Genomic DNA, 22,471 nt, shown 5'->3' with positions numbered 1-22,471 from the left:
CAGAGAGACCCTGAGGGAGGGGGCCAAGGGGCCCAGAGATTGAGTCCAGTAAATGGACCCCGTCAGGGACAAGGCCCTCAGAGGCCAAAGCAGCAGGGAAGTGATTCATGTGCCCCCTTTGCTGCTCTGCAAATGCACAGCACTGTCACGAAAGGTCTCCCTTCTTCATGTTATGCTCCCGTTCTGCTCCTCATGCTCAGGGGCTGGCATGGTCAGCTCTGCAGAGCGGCTGTTGGATGGAGTGGGGAGCTGGCCCTTTCCCCAACACCTGCCCACACCTGTCAGAGACGCCCATGGGGCAAATGGCACAAGCCAGCTGAGGAGCCCAGGAGAGCCTCTGGGAGCCACTGCCCTCTGCCTCAGTGCCAGAAAGTGGATAGCGTGACAGACATTTGATTTGCCCTCGAGAGTTAAAAACGTACATTTTGAGGGACAATCGGGCTAACACTTTGAATACTGTCAAATTAAAAATGAAGTGGAGGAACACCCAGCCACTCAAGTGGACAGCATTGCAATTGCTCCAAGTTGAGTTGGCAACTTTGCCTCAACATCACTTGAAAGGAACACAAAGGGATCTATAGGAGAACAGGCCTCTTGTCTTCTGAGGGGACCATTGAGGGACAATGTTTCCTTTGGTGGGGAATGCCATCTAAGTTGCTTCTGGGGTGAACCAGGTCCTTGCATCTTCTGTGGATATTGTTCAGGTATCATGAACAGAAAGAAGAGTTTCACACCTCTAAGTTTATGGTTTTACAGAGATCTTTTCAGACAAGCCTCTAGTTTCTGGATGAAGGAGGTAGCCCTTTGAGATGGAAATACCTTGTCAGTAGTATATTTCTCAATGTTTCTGGTTCCTCCGGATGATTCCTACTCATTTACAAAGTTGGTCATTTTGATCCAATTGTCCTGAAGTGTATCAGAATATCCACCCCCTTCTTTGTCCCCTTTAACCCCTTTGGGTCTCTTTCTTTGCTCTTTAGGAGAACAGATTTGGCAAGGAAGGGCAAGTGTGGGGGCCTTTCAATGAGAAAGAGGCATTAGCTTAAGAACATACCAGGCTTCTTCCAAGCACCAGGAGATCTTTGCATGAAGGCAACTCGAGGCAATAAAGCCAGAAGGCAGAAGAGACCTGCCCCATGGCTGTGTTTTTGTTGGGTAGGGCAGCCCCTGTGCAGCGCCAGAGGAGAAACATCCCTTCCTTTGGCACCCACATCCCTGAGACTAAGGTCTCACCTAAAGATGAGTGATGCTCTTTTGGCAGACATCCCAAGTTGAAGGGGAGAAAGACAGCTGGCGTTGCAAAGGCAGAGATGATAGAGCTTGGCACCCTCTCATGGCAGAGAAGGCATCCCTCTGCAGCTCCTTCTAATTGCCCTTTCTTGATAATATATCTGTCAGGATCTAGTCCGTGAGCTGCTTTTTGCTGACGATGCTGCCCTCGTTGCCCATAGGGAAGCAGCTCTGCAGCGCCTCACATCTTGTTTTGCAACAGCTGCAGAGCTCTTTGGGCTGGAAGTCAGTCTGAAGAAAACGGAAGTCCTCTACCAGCCTCACCTCAGGAAGAACACTACCATCCCCACATCACCGTAGGCACATCTGTGCTTAAGTCCGTCCAGCAGTTCACCTACCTGGGAAGCATCATCTCCTCAGACACCAAGATTGATAAAGAGATTGATCACAGACTGGCAAAGGCATATAGCGCATTCGGAAGGCTTCACAAAAGAGTCTGGAGTAACAAACACTTGAGGCGAAGCACCAAAATCAGTGTGTATAGAGCCATTGTCTATTCTCCTTTACGGGTCTGAAACATGGGTCACCTATCGCCAACACCTACGACTCCTTGAACGCTTCCATCAGCGCTGTTTACGCACAATTCTAAATACACACTGGACTGACTATGTGACGAATGTAGCTGTCCTTGAGCAAGCAGGGATCGCCAGCATTGAGGCCATGCTATTGAGGACGCAGCTGCGCTGGGCAGGACATGGTTCTAGGATGAAGGACCATCACCTCCGAAAAACAGTATTCTATGGTGAACTCGCCACGGGTCAAGAGCGTAAGAGGGGCGCCCCAAAGAAGAGATACAAGGACTCCCTGGAACAACACCTCAGGCTTGGCCAAATTGATCACCAACAATGGTCTGCCCTGGCCTCGCATCGGGAGGCATGGAGACGCACTATCCACGATGCTGCAGCCTTTTCCGAAAGCTCACGGCGAACGAGTCTCGAAGAGAAACGACAACGCAGAAAGAACCACAACCGGAAACATTACCCAAGGAGACTTTCCGCTGTGCTTTCTGCAACCGGGGGTGTTTGTCCCGGATTGGCATTTTTAGTCACCAACACGCTGCTTCTAGAAAGTGCGGGATCATGAGTCCTTCCTGAATCTTTGTTCGCGAAGCAAAGCCAGAGAGAGAGAGAGAGATCTGTCAGGATTAACAAGGCAGCATTTTGAAACCTATACTCGCCATGAGACATCCTTCCCCAACGTGATGTCCTCCAGATGTTTTATACTACAGAAGACCTGACTGCTAGCCATGCTGCCTGCCGCTGATGGGAGCTGCAATCTGGAGCACGGAGGACACCATTGGAGAGGCCTGATCCACCACATGAGCACCTCAGTGATGGAGAGCAGCACGGCTGGTTTGTTTAAACACAGCAGTGCCTATATCAAAGCAAGGTAGCCAGAGTATATGGGCACCTCTGGTTGAGGCTGTGGGCCAGGTATCCCCTCCTCCTCACTGGGAGAGGCACATCAGGCGCATCTCCTGCAGTCCACATGCAAGTGGCCAATGCCAGGAGAGGTGAAATGGTTCCCCTTGGCCACCAGGAGAGGCACAGGTGGCAGGAGGGCTGGCCAGCAGAGGGCTGCAAACTGGGCTTGGATCATGGTCTCAAGTCATGGCCAGGGGCATGGGCTCCCCCAAGAGCAAAGAGAGGCCCAGTGTGGAGTGTGCCATGCCCTCCGCCACATGAGCAGGAACACAGAGACATCCCTCCTGCCCACCTGCCTTTCCTTGGGGTCCAGCTAGTTCCTCCTGTCCAGAGCTGCTGTCGTGGTGGTGGCTGGAGATGCCCAGGGAGAGTCCGTCGGGCTCCCCACAGGACATGGACCTGATGAAGAAGCTAAAAACTCTTGGTCTGAGTGCCAAGGCAGCGTCCAGGCAGATGGATCAGCAGAGCTGGGGTGGTGTGTGTCTGAGTGGGCTCCCTTCCTCCAGCGCTACAACAGGAGATATTGGGAGCTGTGTGGTATGGTGCCCTCATCCCCAATGATGATGCCAGCACTGGGAAGTCTCATCATGGCCCCCCCCCCCCGCTTCTAAATTGCCAAAGCCCAGCAGGAAAGAGCCGCTTCGCAGCCTGAGGAGGGGAGGACTCTGTGGTCAGAGAGCATGGCAGCCTGGCAGGCATTTTGCAATGCATGGGGGGAAGGAGGGGCAAGGCCTCTTGGGGGAAGGGGCCCAGAGAGAACACCCCCCTCACCTTCCATTGTAATGTCACTAAAACAACTTCTGCAATTTGGTTCCAAAACATTACGAAGTGACAACTGGGGGAAAACACACGAGGAAAAACTCAGACATGCAATTAATTACAAAATTACTCAAATACTTATCCAACTTGGTCTGAACTTGTCTGAGGGGGAAAAGACACTTTGGCAAATGACGGCAGTTGAGCAACCCCTTCCTTTGGAGGAGTTCAGGTGAAGGAACGAGAGGCAGAGGAGGGAGCACCGCCAGGCCCAGAAGAAAAGTGCCTCTCAGCACCCCTCTGGGCGCCTGTGTCCATCTGTCCGTCTGGAAAGGGATGGACCCTAGGGCAGAGCCTCCCCCAGAAAAGAAGGGGGAGGAGGAGGAGAAGGAGGTACCACCAAGGGCCTGCTCAGCCCTTTGGGCCGGCCTATAGTTTGGCCCTAACCTCAGAGGGCCCCGAAGGTAGGTCAGCATCGGCACCCCTCCCCAGGGGGTCCCTTCAGGCCCACTGCACTGGGCCTATGGGTTAATTTTCTCCCCAGGGACAGTCCGCGGCCACAAAAGGTACCAAAAATGGCCAGACGTCCACATTTGGCTCCCCAAAGTGGACATTTTTCAGAAGTTAAACAGTGTGCATTTGGGGCAGTATGTGTGCAAGACAATTGAAAGGCAAATTGCCCCACCTGGAGGAGAATGACTCCTGTCCTGGCTTGAGCATGAAAAGGGCCAGTCCAAGGGGGCCACAAGGCCAGCCTTGGGGGGCTGTGAGTGTGGCCATCCTCCCCCCCCCCCCTGGCCTGCTCCTGCTCAGGGACCAGGGACCAGAAGCCCAGCTGAACAGTGCCTCTGGCAGGACAGGGATCTGGCCCTCTGGCCCTGCTGCTGGGGGAGAAGCAGGGCCAGCCTCAGCGAGGGGCCGGTCAGTCCCCTCCCCCTGGCCTGCGCTGTGCCCCTTTTGCCCGCAGCTCCGGCCATTTCTGGGAAGAGGACTTCTGCCTCTCAGTTGCAGGAGGCAGCCGCTTCGCTCGGCAGCCCCTCGGCTCAGTGTGGCTAGAGCCTCCCCAGAGCCGCATCTAGGGTTCCTTGCAGCAGGTTGCAGCTTGCAAGTGTTAAGGCTGATTCCTCTCAGCAGTTACTCCAGTTCTTTCTTCACCTGTGAGTTACAAGCAAAATATGAAGCAAAAAGCTGCTGACAGAAGCGTTAGTCACAAAGATTTGTTTGTTAAGAGCCCAAAGTGGCAAGAATTACAGGAGTGGAAGAGGGGAACCATTGAAGGCACCGAAAGCCCCTCCAATAAAAGTGCTTTCCCTACTGTGCTGAATTGAGGCCACACCACGCCACGCCACAGTCCTCCCTCGCCCCCTATTTCTTACTTCTCTCTCAATCGGTGTAGACGGAGGGGAGGAAACCCGGCGCACCGTGCGGAGGGAGGGAGGGAGGGAGGGAGGGGGGCTGCCACCCCCAAATCTCCTACAGGAGATCCTCTGCTCTTGGCCTTCTCGGGAAGGGAGGTGAGGGCAGCGGCCATGTTATGGTTACCTAAACTAGTTAGTAAATGTGTATAAAAAGCAGCATCACGACAACATACAGGGCAGGTAGGTGGATGAGGACACAAACATGCTCAGAACATGGAAATACAGGAGACGAACATGATGTACAGTATAATAAATAAAGCGGCCTGCCATAAACACACCATCTTCCCACAATTCAATACAGGAAGCATTCCATGGAAAACAAATCCCCCATCCATCCTTCAAGGATGGCCAGATCACAACCGGCAACTGCCTACAACAACCTTTTGGGAAACCAATAGCAGTAGCAAGTGCCTTTCTAGACCACTTCATAGTGAACTCAGCACTCCCTAAGAAGTGGTTTACAATGTATAAGCCAATTGCCCCCAACAAACTGGGTATCCATTTTCCTGGCCAACGAAAGAAGGGAAGGCTGAGTCAACCTTGGAGCCCTACCTGGGATCGAACTCGCAACCTTGTGGCTGCAGGACTGGCACTCAGCCACTGTACCACCAAGGCTCCCAAAGAAGTACGTTTGAGGAGAGGGAAGGGAGGACACCCCTCGTCACCCTCCTCTTCAACCAGGGCAGCCGGCACGGCGCCTCGGCTCTGCAGAGGCTTAGTTTTTGGAGACCTGGTGCTTGTGTGTTGCCTCAGCCTCAAGTCCTCCTCAGGGCGCATGGCAGGTCTTCTCTGGTCATCCTGTTAGGTTTGCAATCCCAGCACTTTTGCAAGATGGAGGAGCATTCAAAGGGAAGCCATGCAACCCTCCCTGACTGGAGCCATCTCTTACTCTGAGAGCCCTCCCATCCACTTACCCACGGACCCCTGGCATCTTCCCGGCTGCCTTTGAAAGGCTCCTTTCTGGAACCACTCAGAGCACCTTCCCACGTGTCCCTCTCCACTGCCATCTCTCCAAGGGCCTGGGGGATGGAGGGGGCCAGGGATCCCATGGCTGAGCCAGGGCTCCATCGGCAGCCATGGGGCTGGGAGGGGAGCTGAATGCATCTGCCTCAGGGCCCCTCCCAGAATGCTGGCCACATAAATGTAATTCGGCATGAGCCCGTTGGCCTGACTCCTCTTGCTTTTGACTTGTTGCTTTTGACATTGTTCTAGTTATGTCCCTAGAAACTGATCAGCTGCAGCTAGCTCCATCTGCAGACATGCACAGGCCTTTCTCCTCCCTGAAGCCTTTTCAGGCCACAAAGGCTGCCCTTGGAGGGACTTTTGCCTTGGTTCACGTACAGCCCAGGAAGCAGAGACTGAAGGAGGCCCTGGCCATCAATGGGCCGGTGGGATCAGAGGGGCTTTGGCTACCCCTTGGCCAGGCCTCTGCCTTCCTTCCCTGCGGAGTGAAGGGGGGATGATGGGGCGGAAGGACGGAGGGACAGACGGCACGGCCTCCCTCCCCGCCTTGCGCAGCCGTGCGTTTCTGGCCCCAAGCGCTGAGGAGGGAATCCAGAGTTCTGTTTCTTACAGAGCTGACAGACGTTGCCGCAGCTTTAACATATGCAGACTAATATGTTTAAATCAAATATCCAGAGGCATCTTGGCTGGAACTGCAGAGTTTATTTTTAAATAGCAGAGCTCCCTATTACTCTCAAACATAAACACACACACATACACACATAACACAGTTACTTTAATCTGCAGCTGCATTTCGACTTGGATTTATTCAGGTAAACAGAAAAGCAGCCTGACTTTTTCAGCTGAATCTCACTTGGCGCAACAAAGCCAAGCCATGAACTCCAGGATGAAAGGCTTCCAAAGGGCATGGCCAGGAAAAGGGGTGGCAGGACCAAGCCCCTCAGGGGTCAAAGTGACTTCTGAAAGAGAGGCAGTCTCTCCCCGACCCCTTGGGTGCCACCTGGGGACCGGCTCCTTTCCTGTCCCTGTGTCACGCACCCACACATTCACACTCCTTTGGGGGAGGGGAGACCTGGGGGGCTCTGGGGGGAGGAGGAGGAGGTGGCAGCTGCACCTGGAAACCATGATTGTCATCCAGGCTTCATGGTGCTTTGGACCCTTTGCGTCCAAGAGGCTGCCAGGGTTTCCTGAAGGTCTAGGCCGGTCTGCGCTGAGAACTTGGGGGGCAAGGGGGGCTCTGTGCCCTGGATGGTCCTAGCACCAGAAAGACTGGGTTTTTGGGCTGGCTATTTCCGCAACACGCCTCTGCAGCCAAACTTCTTATCTCTCCCGCTCCCCTCCCCCAAACACTTAGAATTACATCACAGCTTTAGAAGGGATCCCTTGCCAAGAGAACCCCAGACTGAAAATATTTAGCAGCAAATGTTTTGTGGATCTGAATATTCTGGTGGCTGAAAAGCTTAGCTCCTGGGGTTTGGCAACAGCAAAACCACTTCAGCAAAATATTTCGGATGAGAGAAAGGGGGAAAAACAAAACCAAAGTTGCAGCAGATGCTAAAACATCTCCCCCTCTCTCTCACCCTGGGTCCTTGGAAGATGCCCTCCCCACATGGTCCTGCAGCGTCCAAGCCCCAGCTGCCCACTCCGCAAGACCACTTGGCCAAGGTCACTCAGTGGGTTTCATGGCCAAACAGGAATTGAATCCTGGTCTCCAGAGTTGTAGTCCAATGCTCAAACCACGATGAGCTCGGTGGCCAGCTCAGACTCCCAATTTCCCCTGGCTGCAGTTGCAGACTGTGCTCCTTCTCCTGCCTGACAGGCAGCACTGAAAATCTCCTGTGAATCTGAAGGTCTCTGGAATTTCTGGTCCTCCCCCCCCCCCCCCCCAAAAAAAAAAAAGACTACAAGTCCAGCCTCCTCTGTCCTCTGCCCACGATTTCCATGGTATTCTCTGGTCCCCAAAAGCCTTAAGCTGCAAGGGCAGCCCAGTGCCAGAGGTTCTCATCATGTCTGGCAGGAGGAAATATTCAGATGGTAAGATGCTCGGAAGCTGCATCACTTTACACACCTGAAGCTACAGAACAGTTACAGCGCAACACCCCAATAAAAGCAAGGAAAGAGCCAGCATGGCGGAGTGGTTTGAGCGCTGGGCCACAACTCTGGAGAGCAAGGTTTGATTCCTGCTTGGTCATGAAACCCACTGAGCGCCCTTGAGCAAGTCACACTCTCTCAGCCTCAGGGAAGGTAATGGCAAGCCTCTTCTGAACAAATCTTGCCAAGAAAAACCCGTGATAGTTTATTTTAGACTCACCAGAAGTCAGAAACAACTTGAAGGCACACAGCAACAGCAGCATCGGACATTACAGCCAGCATGGGCTGCAGTGGTTTGAGTGTAGGATTAGGACTCCTTTGGAGACCAGGGTTCAAATCTCTCCTTAGTAATGGAAACCCATTGAGTGACTTTGGACAAGTCACACTCTCTCAGCCCCAAGAAACAAAGTATCTCTCCAGGAAGAACTTAATTCTACCAGGAACAATTAACAATAGGAAGAACCCCAGCCAACACCCAACGCTATTAATGCTGACATCGAAACGAATGCAACCAGGAACCTGCCAATGGCAGTCGGCCATCAGCAAATCGGAAGTGCCCTTTGGAGACAAAGTGGGGAAAGCATTTTGAACATGGATGGGGAAGGAGACGTACCAGCCTGGTCATGTAGCACTGCGCTTCATGCACCGACAAAGACAAAGAGGAAGAAGGAAGCGGTTGCAGACTCACCCTCAGACCCTTCGCTGACTTTGCTCCTCTTGTTTCTGCGGACGCGGTGACTCTCTTCTCGCAAAGGATGCGAATTCCCCGGGGAGAGGAAACTCAACAAGGTTACCTGGAAAAGGATCACAGAGTGAGGCTGGGCAGCAGGAAGAGGCCATGGGCCCACAAGAAGCCACTGGCCCGATCACGTGTGTGTGCGTGTGTGTGTTTGTGTGGGTGGCATGCACCACAACTGCCCACCTGCCTCTCCCCGGTAGGGCATCCCCACCGAATCAAGGGCTGAGTGTAAGCCAACACCTGTGCAAATCCCACTGACTTAGTGGGTCTCCTTCAGTTAGCGGCAGCAGCTGGATTTAAGTCAAACAACAGAAATATGGAAGCAAAAAACAATTGCTATCTGTAGGGGTGCAAAGGAAAAGCTAACCATTTATCGTAGTGATGGAGAGCTGGGGCGAGGGGCGGTTTGGGTGGTAGGCGGTGAACCTGGGAGATCTGAGTTCTGGTCCCCAAAAGGAGCCATGAAACTCCCTGAGTGATCTTGGGTCAATCACTCTCAGCTTGGCCTCCCTCACAGGATGGTTGTGAGGGTAAAACTGTGGAAGAGGAAAAGTACATATGCCGCTCTGAGGTCACTGGAGGAAAAGTGAGAAGGAAGTGCAGGAGCACAAGAGAGAATCAGACAGTCAGATCCTGAAATGCAGTGTGTCGCAGTCAAAACCCTTCAGACTAAGCAGTATGAACTGGCCAGTGGCCAGTCCAGCCTCGCAGCCCCAGGGGTCATGCATCGGCCAGGAATGGACCCTTCTCAACCCCGCCATCCTCTGGGGAGCAAAGGACTGGGAGGAACATTCCCGTCAGAAACTGCGCAGCCCTGGTTTAACTGATGTAGCAGACAGAGGACGAGGATTTCTTGGCAGGCAGCTTTATTTGGGAGTGCTTGCATTACAACTCGGTGCATCGTGGTCTATAAACTCATGACACAGGTGCTGGAGCTAGTGTAAGGTTTCAAACGGTGCGGGATACCTCAGCACCGAGGAATGTGCGATCCCCCGAGGGAGGTCACTCCACCCCAGAGTTCACGTCTCCTCCGCCGCCACCTGCAGCTGAGACCGGCAACACCCAAAGAACGTGGGCCGGGAGCAGCCTCCAGAGCCCCACGTCTGCCTCTCCCTTAACAACCAGGGGCCTGTGCCAAGGCCTGCGTGTGTCCCCAGGGATGGTTGCATGCCCCTGGCACCCCCCCCCCCCAAGCTGGGGCCTCTGCTTCTCCCCATCAATGGTGCACCACACTTATGGCCACAGCCACCGTCTCGGGGAGGAAATTCCCCCAGAAGGGCAGGTAGGCACCGTCTGCCACCCCTGAGCCCCCAAGGACTCCTCACCAGCCCCAGAAGACTCAGCCCAGCCTCACATGGCAGGGAGGCATCAGGGTCTGAGCTCAAGAGGGGCTTCCTGATCCAAATGGACTCTCTCTCTCTCTCTCTCTCTCTCAAGAGATGCTGCTCTGTGTGTGTGTGTGGTGGTGGTGGGGGGGGGCTTGGCGATGCCCTGCAAGCTGAGGGCCAGGGAAGGAGGCTAGTGGCTGGCCTTTGGCAGCTCTTCCAGGCTCCTCTCTGAGTGGCTGGCCTGGACAACATAGACTTCGCTATAGAAACAAGCCAGAAGGCCCCAGGGGTCGGGGTCTCCTTCCCTGCCCATCACTCCCTGGTGCCAAACATTGTGACCAAGTGGGAGAGGGGTACTGCTGCCCCCCAACAAAAGTACCTGGGGCAAAAAGGTGCTGAAGAGTGGAGAGAAAGAAAGAAGGATCGGGCACTTGGGGGCCTAGAGGTTATTTTTAAGCAAGTAGAGCCGTCACTCGTCTTCCTATTTGTGCCAGGAGGGGCCATGAGGAAGATGGACTGGCTGTATCCCACCATCCAAGCCAGCCATCCTTGTGTTGGACAAGATGTGGCACAGCAACCCGGGACGGCCTGAACTAGTTCCCATTTCAGAGCAGCCAGATGTCTTCTTCTCTGCAGCCCAGCTGGGCCACAGCTGGCCCACAGCTGTCCTTCTTAAAGGGCAATTTTACATAACAAGCAATGGGGCGCGGGGGGGGGGGGGAGCAATTTCCAGTAAAACTCGGTTAGTGATAAAAATGAAAACCATTAGATATTGCTATTCCATGACGGCCTGAACTTTCTGCCATCGTTTTGGAAAACAGGTTCTTTCTGAAATCTCCTTGCCTCAGACAAGCCAGCCTGCATCTGTCTAGCAGTAGTCATGCCAAGCCAGAGATGAAGTCTCTGCATATTCCTGTGGCAGGTTTGCAAACTGGGAACAATTGGGGAGGGAAGACATGAGCGGATTGGGAGGAAGGGAGGGAGGGAGGGAGGGAGGGAGGGGGAAGCTGCCCACAAAGATGGCGTCAGGCTGATGCCCCCCCTGGCCCCCCCACGAACCCGCTCTAAAGATTGTAGGAGCCGTTCACATGGACACGGAAGCCAGAAACCTGATATTAATCTGAACCTGCCATTATTGTGAGTCAAGTGTGTGTTTTGCTTCTAAGGAGGATGAAGGAGTATTTGGAAATCTAAAGAAAGTCTTTTAGATAAACCATTTAAGGGATTACAGGTCCATTGAATAGAAAATGTTTTATATATGAAAAAGCCAAGTCATAATAAAGAGACTTTGCAGCCAAGGGACAAGTTGCTGTAAACAGAATGAGCTCACCCCCAGCATTGAATGTTTTACTCAGGAGGAGACATATGCAACACATGAGCGCGCATACCCCAAAGCCCACTGCTCAATGCCAGCCTGGGGCAGTGGCCAGAGAGTGGCTGTGCGCGCCAGTTCCTGCCTCAGGGCTGAGAAGGTCCCAGTCCCACACACCGAGGCACAAAGCGTATCCCAGCTGCACTGGCTCCCCACCGAGAAGCCCCTGGGCACCGACTGCTCCTGCTTGGCCCTGCCAGCAGCCCCTTCCTTCACACAGCCTTACAGACACAACTCTTCTTGAGATCCAAGCTGTCCTCGTAAGGCCAAGAAAAAGCCAGTCTTGTTTCAAAAGTGCATCAGGGCTGCAGGCACCAGATTTCTAAGACCCACTATGAGATGTGCTCTGGATCTGCCTCTCCCAACCCAGTGCCACATCTAGTTGGCCCCATAAGACTTTGAACCAGCTTTTATCAGCATTCATTTTCATTTCTTTAAGTAGCCTTGAGTCCCAGTTAAGGAAAAGGTTCGATCTTAATGAATTAATAATAACAATCCTATGGGATTTGGGTGTGAGCCAGAGTGAGCTCGTGGTCTGATTGTTGGACTAGGATTCCCAGAAACCAGGGTTTGAGTCCCAATTTTATAGCCTCAATGGCAGGCAATGGTGTCCAGCTTCCTCATGAAACCATAGGAAAGGATAGCCACAAACCGGAGAGAGGTGACTTGGAGGCACATGAGAAGAGCATGGGGCCCAGAGGCGTCTGTCCTCCTCAGCAGCCCCCAGAGCCCCATCCGAGGCAGGCCAGCTGCACCCCCTGAACTCTGGAAGCATGCTGTGGTTTTCAGCGGTTGGTGGAGGATTGCGGAGAAGCCATTCCTGGCTTTGCACAGACACGATACCCAGCAGCATGTCACAACAACGGCTGTTTCTCCAACACAACTTCAAGTGCCTTGTTGTTAAACACCTGAGTGTTGGCTGACACATTCCACCCGGCATTACTCACAGCGTTGTGCAATGGGGCCAAATGCAGCCTTCACCGTCCCTGGAAGATCACTTTCATGTGCTTCTGATGATCAGGCATTTGTGCCAGGAAAGAAAACATAAGGAACCTGTGCTTGCACATGAAAGGCAGTGGAGAAGGCACTCCTGGGCTGAGATCTATCAGCAGATCCCGGCCAGAGGAGACCCCCTGAACCCTTTGCTGCACCAAGCTCCACAGAGTCTGGTGTCTCCTTTTGTTGAGGCTGCAACCTGGTATCCCCTCAATGTAGCACAAACAAAGGCATAGGGAGATAATGCTGTGCCAGGACCATGCAACAGCAACCCTGTGCAGTGTCTGTCAATGGGTATGTGCCATTGTACAGTGTGCAGCAACAATGAATGCCTTGGAGGCTGGCGGCATCTCTCTGGGGTCTTCAGCCCTGCCTCTTCAGACATTTCCCCTTTTGCCACCTGGAAGACCCCTACGCTTCCCTCTCCATCCCACCCCCCAGATCCTGAGAGGGGCCCATCTGCATGGCAGCCCCTTACTTGGGGTCACAAGGAGATGCCCTCAGAGGTGGGCATCTAAGGTCCCCCCATTGCCTTGGAATGCCAGCTTGCCATCACACACATTGTGCCCTAACTGTCTCTGGGGTGCTGACTTCACTACTTCATGTCACCCACGCTGGCACTTCCATCCAAGGTTTAATTTGGATTTGCAGATTGTATTTTTAGACTCCAACCATCCCCCATAGTCCTTCCTGCAACTGTAGAGCTATGAACTGTAGAATGATTTATTACTTAAAAGCAAGTTGCCGTTTTCCTAGTAACAGACTGAACAAATTTGTTCCACCTGTTCAGTTATGCACCCACTGGCTTTCTTGTGGTTACACTGAAGTTTTTTCAACCAAACCTCAAAGAGTCTGAACTCAGCACTGAAAACAAAGTTTGCATCATTCCTGCCACTCATAATGAGAACCAGGGAGCCAGGCTGCTCCAAATTACTGCCAGGTCTCTTGACAAAGTGGAGGCAACAGCCAGCGAGATTACCAAGGTTAGCGGGTGGGAGCAAGGGCCAGGCGCTCCTGCCAGTATGTGCCCGGCCCGGCCCAGTCTCCCATGGCCACAGGCCACTGGAGCGCCACGGTGGTGCCCCGATGCATCCCCGGGGGGCTTCAGGGGCAAACCTGCTGAAAAGACCAGGGCTGTGCTTTCAGTCCAGGGCACAAAGCGGGCTCAGGGGCACAACGGCAGAGCAGCCCTGGCGGCAGAACGCTCTCAGTCCACCTTTCGCTCTGGTCGCGGGAAAGGCCTTCCAGGAACTGCAGGCCTCAAACTACGCAGGAACAGTGTGAAGATGCCCTTCCTGGGAACAGTCTGCCAATGTGGAGGGCAATGCCAGCTTGTGCAGAGTGTCTCTTGAGAGAAGCAGCAGGGCAGAAAGACAGAAGATGTGAGAGAGAAGCCGGTCTTTGGCATCGCTCTTCACTGAGCAGCAGAAAATGGTGGCTGCTGGGGTGGGTGAGAGCCCCACAGGTGGACGCAAATCTTATCAGGCACAAGGGTGCGGGGAGAAGAGAGTGAGAGACAGAGAGCGAGAGAGGCAGCTCCTGGCTTAAGCCCTCAGCGCCAAGGGCACAAAATGTCTGCTTTTTCAAAAGGTAATTCCTTTCAGCCACATTTAAATGCAGCAAGTTATTGGCAGGGGACGCAAATCCACAGGTGTGCAGAAGATCAGTCCAAGAAGTTTGGGGCTTGTGCGCAAGGAGCAGAGGCCACAGAAAGAGAAACAAAACATCTGATCAGAACAGAGCTCCTCCATGAGAAATTCAAGTCATTCGTTCAATGCAAGCAAGCCAGGAAGATGGCAGGGTGAGGCCCATTGCTTGGGGCCCCACAACTTGGAAGGAGGCCTCAGGCGCAGCACATGCCTTCCAGAAGTCTTGTGTGTGGGACTTGGAGCCAAGGGTTCAGATTTCGCTCTCCTGCTGTGGAGAATTCGGGGGAGACACTGCTGGGATGGCCACTGTTCCCCCAAGTGCCACTGGCTCCAAAGTCTCAACAGGCCTCTATGTCTCCTCTCTCAGTGAACCCCCCCAACCATGAGATCCCCCCATGCAGGGTTCACATGGGATGAATGGGATGGATGGGGGGAAACGGTCACTCCCTGCAAGCCATCTATGGATGGTGGACACTAGCCTTCCTTCCAGGGTGGACCTACATGGACAGATGGGGAGACGTGCTGTGCGCTTTAGGGCACCAGGACCTGCAGCTCAATGGTGGAGGGAGGGGACTGTGGCTCACCATTCCTCCTGTTTGGGGATGGATGGGGGCTATTTTCCTGGCTTCCACCAGCCCCCCCTCCCCACTGCCAAAGGTTAATAACAGGGAATGTCTCTACAAGGGAAGTCCAGCACATGGGCTGCCTTCCCCAACACCAGAGACTCCATGGTCAGAGAAGGCACTCGCATTTGCACCTAACGGAGAGCCTTTCCCTTTCGGTTGGGGGATCCCTCTCTCTCTCTCTCTCTCTCTCTCTCTTTCTCTGTGTAATTGTCTTAAAACCTCTGGCCTTTTAGCTTCTCTGGCCAATGAAGGCTGGAGCCAAGGCATCTCTTGTCGCCACAAGATGAACAGTTTGGAAAGAACAATATTGTTTTCCCCTTCTTTAAAAATACAGGCTGCTCTTGCCTCATCATCAGCCAAAAAGGGAAAAAGGAAAAAGTGAAGAGTCTGAAAGACAGAAGAGACTGGAGGCTGTATGTAGAAACTGAGTAAATCAAACTGTCAAGCATAATTAATTTATTAAAATCTCTGTCTCCCTCGCACTCCCCCCCCCAAGTTTCTGAGAAAATGGGAGCAGAATGCAAAGTTTGGCACAGGCGCATGAGAGCTGGGGGTCTCTTCTTGGGGCGTAAGGCTGAACCCCTTGCCCTTGTAGCCATTCCTCAAGGGCTCAGGCCCTCTTTCTGGGGAGGCCCTTGTCCTTCAACCCAGTCAGATAGAGAGAGAGGTGCAAGGGAATGCTGCCGCTGCCTGGAAGAGGCCTCCTTGGGATCCAGGCCATGCCCCCCTCCTCTTTCTCCTCCCAGGACCCCCATCCCAACCCCCATTTTGTGCCTCAGGGCCATTGAGCTTGCTTATCCCTTGGGGAGCTTGTTCCCCTCAAAGGCCTTTTCTCTTCTGCAAATTCCTGAGCGCCTTTCCTCTCAGCTGAGCTTTCTGCATGCCCCTGTCACCCCTTGAGCTTCTCTGCACTGGATCAGCTTAACTGTAAGAGTCCCCCAATTAACATGTGAATTAATGTTTGCATGATGGATTGCTCCCCTTGCTGCACATGGTTAGGCACACCTTTCAGGCAGTGCAGCTGCCTCACCACAGTCCCTCTCCACTCTTGGCTGATGGATGGAGAGGAGAAGAGGAGGCAGGCCTGGCCTTAAAGCAGAGTCCATGCTGAGTGGGAGACCCACGCCATAAAGCTCCTTGCTTCCTCCCCTTCTGCCTCAGGCAAAGGAGGCTGTGGGACCCCCGCCAGGCCTCTGATCAGCCCAGCTGAGGTTCACATCCCAGAATCCTTGGCAGGTGCAGAAGGAAGAGGACAGGGTGTCCCCAGATGTCAGGTGCAATCCAAACATTAAACAGACCCTGACCTAAAGCTGCCCGCAGGTTGCATCTATTTATGTCTGCGTTTTTTCTGCCAGGCACCATACTTGAAATCTCCACACCTGGAAGGGGGGATGCAAGCCTGTGACACTACTGCAAAATTAGGGGCTGCCGTTCCGCATCAGAGGCCCGGTTTACCTGGCCTTCTCAACAGCCAGCAGGAAATGGCTTTCTCCTACAGAGAATGCAACTGAACTGGAGCCCCAGCTGGAAGCAAGTGAAGGAGGGGCCTTCTTGGCTGTAGCCTGAGCCCCCAGGAGCCCCCAAAAGCCAGAGTATGGAGGACGCCCTGCGCTGCCCGCCAGAAGGCCAGGCCCACATTGCGCGGCATCTGGCACACATAATCCTGAGGCGCCCTGTGTCTTTCATGCTGAGCAGGCTGCCATCAGAAACACCCCAGGCAAGAAAAAGTTGTTTTGCAATGGACCTGACAATACCAGGAGTCAAAGCAAACCTGAGTCACACCGGCTGAAAAAAACATACATGTGTCTCATAATGTCTTAGTCAGACTCAACTAGAAGATATTTTCTATATAGTTTATAGGCTCTTTGGAAATAATAAGATCTGGCAAGAATTCAGCAGAACCCTTGGAGTTTAAGACTGCTCTGATTCCAAAATGTATTTCCTGGACAGCTTCCATGCAGCCCAAAGGCAGAAAAGGGGTGCCAAGAAGCACATGAACTTTTATCCGTTCAGGACCTTCCTACATTCCACCTCTGGAGCACATTCTGTGGGAACATCCGCACCGGTGGTTCTCCCACAAGCGGATCATACTGGTCTCACAAGGCAAATGGTCCCGCACCCGCTACTTGTCAGGGGAGGGTGAAACAGCTAAAATGGAGCAGGTTCTTTCATGTCCTTGAATCAAGGCAAGTGTGGTGGATGGAGGCTGTAGTCGCCGGTCAGACTCAGGACACTTATTTGCTAGCATTGGCTCTGAAAAGTAAATGGATGAATCCAAAGAGTGGCCAAGGAGGGGAAGGTGGACAGAGGCAGGGGAGGTTATTATTGTTGTTGTTATTATTATTATTATTCTTTATTTATATAGCACTGTAAGGATGCAGACCCAGCCCCCCCTTGCAGATGCAAGTCAGCCCTGAATGCCCCCCTCCCTGCCTTGCAAGGGGCCCCAGGAGCCTCATTCAGAGAAGAGGCCCACCTTGGGGCTTCTTAATGGCTCAGCCCTTGCAAAGCAAACCTCCCTGATCTGCTCCAAGGCCATCCAGCTTTTCTTTCCCAACTCTTATTGGGGGGGGGGGTGTAATTGAGGGGAGTGGGAAGGTGCCCCCACCTCCACCACAAGAAGTCACCCAGGAAGTAATGTAGGGCAACTATACTGTTTAAAAAGTGGCCAGGCCCTGCCTGATCTTGGAAGCAGAGAAGGGAGACAGCCATCCAAGGGCAGGCGCTGGAGGCTCAGGCTCCATTTCAGGGGAAAGAACTGGCCAAACCACCTCTGAAGATCCCTTGCCTAAGAAATCCGGATGAAGTTCATGGGGTTGCCATAAGTTGAAGGCGTACACACACATGTCAAAAGGAAGAGGAAGAAGAGGGCTTGCTTCTCATTCTAGCTGCTCCACCCAGGAATTTGAACCTGCAGAAGGAGTCGCAGCTGGACAACCAGAGGGTCCTCCTCTGCCCCTCTTCATCCCAGCCCATCAAGCAATGGGGGGGGGGGCGCTTTGCCGGAGGAATTCCTGATGAAGGTGGGATGAGGGTCTATCCTTCCTCAGCCTGGGCTTCCTAGCCCCCCTCCCCTGCCAATTTGGAGCTATTGTGTTCCAGGGTTGTACCTTTATGGAGCACTGGGGTATTTAGCACTGGAGCTGAACAGGCAAGGAACAGCCGCCAAGAAGGGGTGGGGTGGGGGGCTGTGCTCCTGGCGCCCAGAGAGCTGCCCACCTGGCATGAACCCAGGACTGGCTCTTTGCTGCCCAGACCAGACTGGAGGGCATCCATCCTCAGGGGCCTCCAGACCAGTCAGTGCTGGGGAGACTGCTCCCAGACTCAAGTGATGTGTGGGCTGTGGCCCAGGCCCACGAAGGGCTTACGTTTGAGGGGCAAGAGGTTAAAGCCCCTCTTTAGCACCAGGAGGGTGCCAGGGCTTCCCTTCTGGCATTTTCTCCTGCTTGCTCCCAAGACTCAGGGGCCCTTGCAAGGTTTTGTGAATAATACCCAGAAGCAGCGTAACTGATATGGAAACTCTATGGAAACTGACAATCAGTGAACCTGCATCTTTCCCAGGCTCTCTTGTTGTTCTTGCTGTTCTTATTGTTGTGTTCCTTCAGGTCATTTTCACTTTATGTGCACACTAACATGAACCTATCACAGGGTATTTTTTTTTTGGGGGGGGGGGATTTCTCCATAGGAGGTGTGCCTTTGCCTTCTGCAGAGACTTGCCCGAAGTCAGCCATGGGGCTCTGGGGCCAAGTGGGGTCCCAGCCCTGTCTCCTGGTGTCTGAAGGCTGACTCTCTGTCCAAGCTTTATGCCTGGCTGCAAAAGAAATAAATGTGGGGAAGGGTCTTCTGGCCCCTTTCAGAGATCTCTTTTAGTCAAGGGGAGACCTTTGGGGGGGATGGGGACAGTAAAGGATGCCCAGAGGCACCAAGGACGGACGGAGACCCCTTGGCCTTTCCCTCTCTAGGCCCATGCCTTGCCTTCCCACTGGCTGTTTTTTCAAGGGTCCAAGTGTGGGGCTGGCGCTGGGTGCCATGGGGCAGGCATGCTTCAAGAGAGGCACTGCTGTGTGTCAAGAAACCAGCCACGCTGCTCTCCATCCCCGAGGGGCTCCTGCTCTCTCCTCCAGACCCTTTGGGCCTTTGGTCCTGGTGCCCCACTGATCCCTTCTCTCTGGCCCCTTCCTCCTGTGGCCACGAGGCAACCGCTGGCCAGAAGAACGGCAGCCGAGAAGGGCTGGAGGCCAGAGTGCAGGCATGCGCTCCCCACCAGCAGTGGGGCAGGGCCCTTTTCTGTTCGGGGAAGGAAGCCCCCCTCCGGCCTGATGCTGATGCTGCTTTTCTGAGCCCGGCCTCCTCCTGGCTGCCCTTCAGAGGAAGGAAGGAGGGAAGGAGGGAAGGAGGGAGGGAGGGAGGGAGGCGGCTGCTGCTGTTGCCCAGCTATGCGAAGCATTCCCAGGGCTGGCTCTTTGCACCCCTCCCTCTTATCACCACCGGCCTCCGGACTCTCTGGAATCCCAGGCCCATTCCCTGGGTGGGTTATGTGTGGTGTGTGCCCATGCCTCCCCTCTGGCACCCCAAACCCAAGGAGACCCTGCCAGGCCAAGGGGAGGGGAGAGGAGGCGTGGGAACGGACTCCGGAGCCGGAGCTGTAGCCTTTCCAGGCTTCGCTGGGAGAGGGAGAGAGAGAGGGAGAGAGAGGCTAGTCCAGCCTGGCTCTCGGCTGGAGGGCTGCCACTGGCCGGCTGGGCAGCGCATCTCCCGAGAAAGAGGGAGGGCTGCGGCTCCTCTCCTGGGGCCCCGAGGAGGGCCAGCGGGGAGCGGAGGGGAGCCAAGGGCTTGGGCTGCTGCCCTGAGTGCTTCCAGGCCAAGGAGGCCTCCCGCGGCGCCATCGTTTGGCTGAAGGGCCCAGGAAGGGAGGAAGGAGGGAGGGAAGGAACGAAGGAGGGAGGCCTCTGCGGCTCAGGAACAAACTGTGCCAAGAGAGGAGAAGCCGGCCATGAGAGAGAGAGAAAGAGAGAGGGAGGGAGGGAGGGAGGGAGAGGGCCCCCATCCGCCAGGAAAGGACCTTCTGCTTCCAGGACAGAGCCCCTCGGACCCCCAAAAACTCCCCCCCGGAGCCCCCTCCTCCCCCCCTCCGTCGGGGTCCCGGGAGGCGCCCTGTCCGCTGCTTGGCCTCCGGAGCTCTCTCCTGACTTTGCTCGGCTTTGTGCCGGGGCTCAGCGAGGCGGCAAAGGCGGAGGTCCCACAGGTGCAGCCGGTCGCTCCCTTCCCTTCCCTTCGGCCGCGGCCCCCACCGGATCCATTCCCTCAGGAGGAGGAGGAGGAGAAGGCCCCGGCGGGGCTACGCAGATGGGATAACAGATCGCTGGGGCCCCTCCCCGGGTCTCCCCCCCCCGATGGGGCCCTGGCCGCCCGGACCCCTTCCTTCCCTGCCTGCCTCCCTCTCACCTGGCGATGCTGCTGCTGCTGCTCCTGGTGCCGTGGGGGCGGGCGGCCTGGCCGGGGCCTGGTCGGGGGCGGCGGAGGGGCCGTCGGTGGGGCGGGCGAGGCGGAGGGGGCCTCGGGGAGAGCGGCGCTGCTCCGGCGGAGGCGGTTGCTGCTGCTGCTGCTGCCGGGGCTGGGGGCGTCGGGGGCGGCCTGGCTGGCTCGGCGGCTCCAGGCATGAGCGGGCGGCCCTCTCTCGCGTCGGAGCTCGGAGCGGAGCTCCAGGTAGCAGCCGAGGGTCAGGAGGTGGAGCGCCAGCGAGAGGGCGAAGAAGCCGCCTAGCACCCGCCACACCGAGCCCGAGCCCGACGGGCCCCGACCCAGCGCCCCCGGCTCGCCGCCACCTCCTCCTCCTCCTCGGCGGCAGGCGCATCCCACCCCGGTCAGCCCCCGCGAGGCCCCGCCGGCCTCGTCCTCCTCCTCCTCCTCCTCCTCTTCCTCTTCCTCGGGGGCCGGCGGCGGCGGGGGTGGCTCCGAGCCCATGGCGCGCCCCTACGACGAGCCCCGCATCCTCCGCCGCCTCGCCCGCCTCCCCTGCTCCGCCGCTCGCTCGCTGGCTGGCTGGCTGGCTGGCTGGCTGCGGGGCTGGCTTTCGGGGCGCGAGAGGCTCCCGGGCGCCCGCCTCCTCCTCCTTCTCTCCTTCCTTCCTTCTCGTCTTTCTGCGGCCGCCGCTGGAAGCTGCCCTGCTCCGGAAGGGAGAGGAGGAGGAGGAGGAGGAGGGGGGGCAGGTCGGGGGCGGGGCCACGGTAGGACCGCCCCTCCCATTCCATCGCCCCGCCTCCCAGAGCGAGGCCCAGGCGGGGGGCGGCGGAGGGGCTGCTGGCAGCCGGGGCCCCGGGAGGGGAGGGAAGGGGAGGACCCCGAGGTCAGCGTGGGCCGGAGGGGAGCCCAGGCAGAGGTCGGGGGCGGCAGTGGGTCCGGCCTGGGCTTTAGCCCGACCATCCAGGGAGGTGGCCCTGGTGCTGAAGCCCTTTGGGGCGGTGGGTCGGGCCCAGGGCCTCGGGCGACAGCAGTAGAAGCCCCTGGACTTTGCCCTACTTTCTGCTCCCCCAAGCCCCAGGGCGCCCCCCAGCGGAGCCCCGCTTCCCTTCTCCTTCCCAGGAGAGGCCCCTGAACTCCCGGCTTCACCCGAACTTTCCAAGGTCCTGAACCCAGTTCCCCAGGAGCGCTGCAGGCCTCTGGCCGGGCAAGTCTGGGGCAGAGGCCCCATGGGTCCCCCAGATACACTGACAGGCCTCCCCTTTGCTTCTTCCCAAGGATTTCCAACCCACCTCTAAGCATCCCGATCCTTCCTGGGCCCCAGGTAGCGGGACCCCTTGGTTTGTCCCCCCCCCCACATAGGAGGAGGCTTGACCGGGGCCCGTCGCCGTCCCTTGTGGGGCTGCCCCCCGCCTCCTCCCCACTCTGGAGGGGCAGGCAAGCGTTGGCCAGCCGGGCAACAAGGGGCTCCTCCAGCCCCAAGGCTCAGTGGGGCTGGCTCTGGCACTGTGGCCCTCAAGGGGGAGGCTGCTTTGGGGGCGCATAGGGCAGCACCACATCCCCACTGAAGCCTGGGTCCAATGGACGGCTGGAACCCAGAATGACCCCCCTCGCCTGGTTCGGTGGGTCGGGAAGAACGAGGGGATTGGGGGGGGGGACTCTGGCCAAGATGAAGCAGGAGGTCGAGGCCTTCTGAGCTCCCCCCCGCCCCATGTGGAAATCCTTCCAGGCCACGGCCCTTTCGCCGCCTCAGAAGAAGGGAGCCAAGGGAGCCAAGGGAGCAGGATGCCCTGGGGGGCTTGCTCAAACCCCCTTCCCCGCCACAGACGTCCGTGCCAGGCCTCTGAAGCCCTTTTGTGTGTGTGTGGGGGGGGGGCAGCCCTGCCTGCCTCTGGGCTTTCCTGCTGTCCTTTTGCTCACTCGCTGCCCCCTTTCCATGGGGGCATAACGGGGCATGCCGTCTTAAGGCCCTTTGGGGGTCGGGGGAGGTGGAAGGCTGGGGAGGGAGGTCTTTCCCCCACTGAGGAGAGGTGTTCCCTTCAGTTGCACCCCACTTTTCTTCAGGTCAGCTGGCACACACACACGTGTTCCGTCCAAAGCCACCTTCATCCGGGGGCTGGGATACTCGAGGGAGATCTGGGCCGGATCCAGAGCCCATGACTCCAGAGGAAGGCCACAGGTCATGGCCGCGTGGGCCGGACCGAGCCCTGGACTCTCCTTGCTCCAAGGCCTGCTTTGTGTGGCTCCTCCTCTTCCTTCTCAGTCCTAGAGTCCCCCGCAGGGAGCCAGCAAGATAGGCCCCGAAGCAGAGCCCATCGCCCCCGGGGCTCCGGAGACCACTGAGGCTGGAGGCCTGGCA

General features: G+C 56.1%; 1 protein-coding gene across 1 annotated transcript in view; it reads right to left on the bottom strand.

Annotated features, from left to right (window-relative positions):
• The window catches only part of EDA (ectodysplasin A), a 30,295-nt gene extending 9,469 nt beyond the window's left edge, over window positions 1-20,826 (bottom strand). Inside the window, exons 1-2 of the mRNA XM_042480098.1 lie at window positions 20,098-20,826; window positions 8,631-8,736 (exon numbers count right to left, since the gene is read on the bottom strand). Of these exons, the coding sequence (XP_042336032.1) occupies window positions 8,631-8,736; window positions 20,098-20,616 (625 nt within the window). The 5' untranslated portion in view covers window positions 20,617-20,826. The remainder of the gene's footprint in view (window positions 1-8,630; window positions 8,737-20,097) is intronic.
• Between the last annotated feature and the right edge of the window lie 1,645 nt (window positions 20,827-22,471).

This window comes from Sceloporus undulatus, chromosome 7 (assembly GCF_019175285.1).
Source record: "Sceloporus undulatus isolate JIND9_A2432 ecotype Alabama chromosome 7, SceUnd_v1.1, whole genome shotgun sequence".
NCBI lineage: Eukaryota > Metazoa > Chordata > Lepidosauria > Squamata > Phrynosomatidae > Sceloporus > Sceloporus undulatus.
The sequence above is the reverse complement of the archived record's forward strand: the minus strand, read 5'-3'. Positions and strand labels throughout refer to the sequence as shown.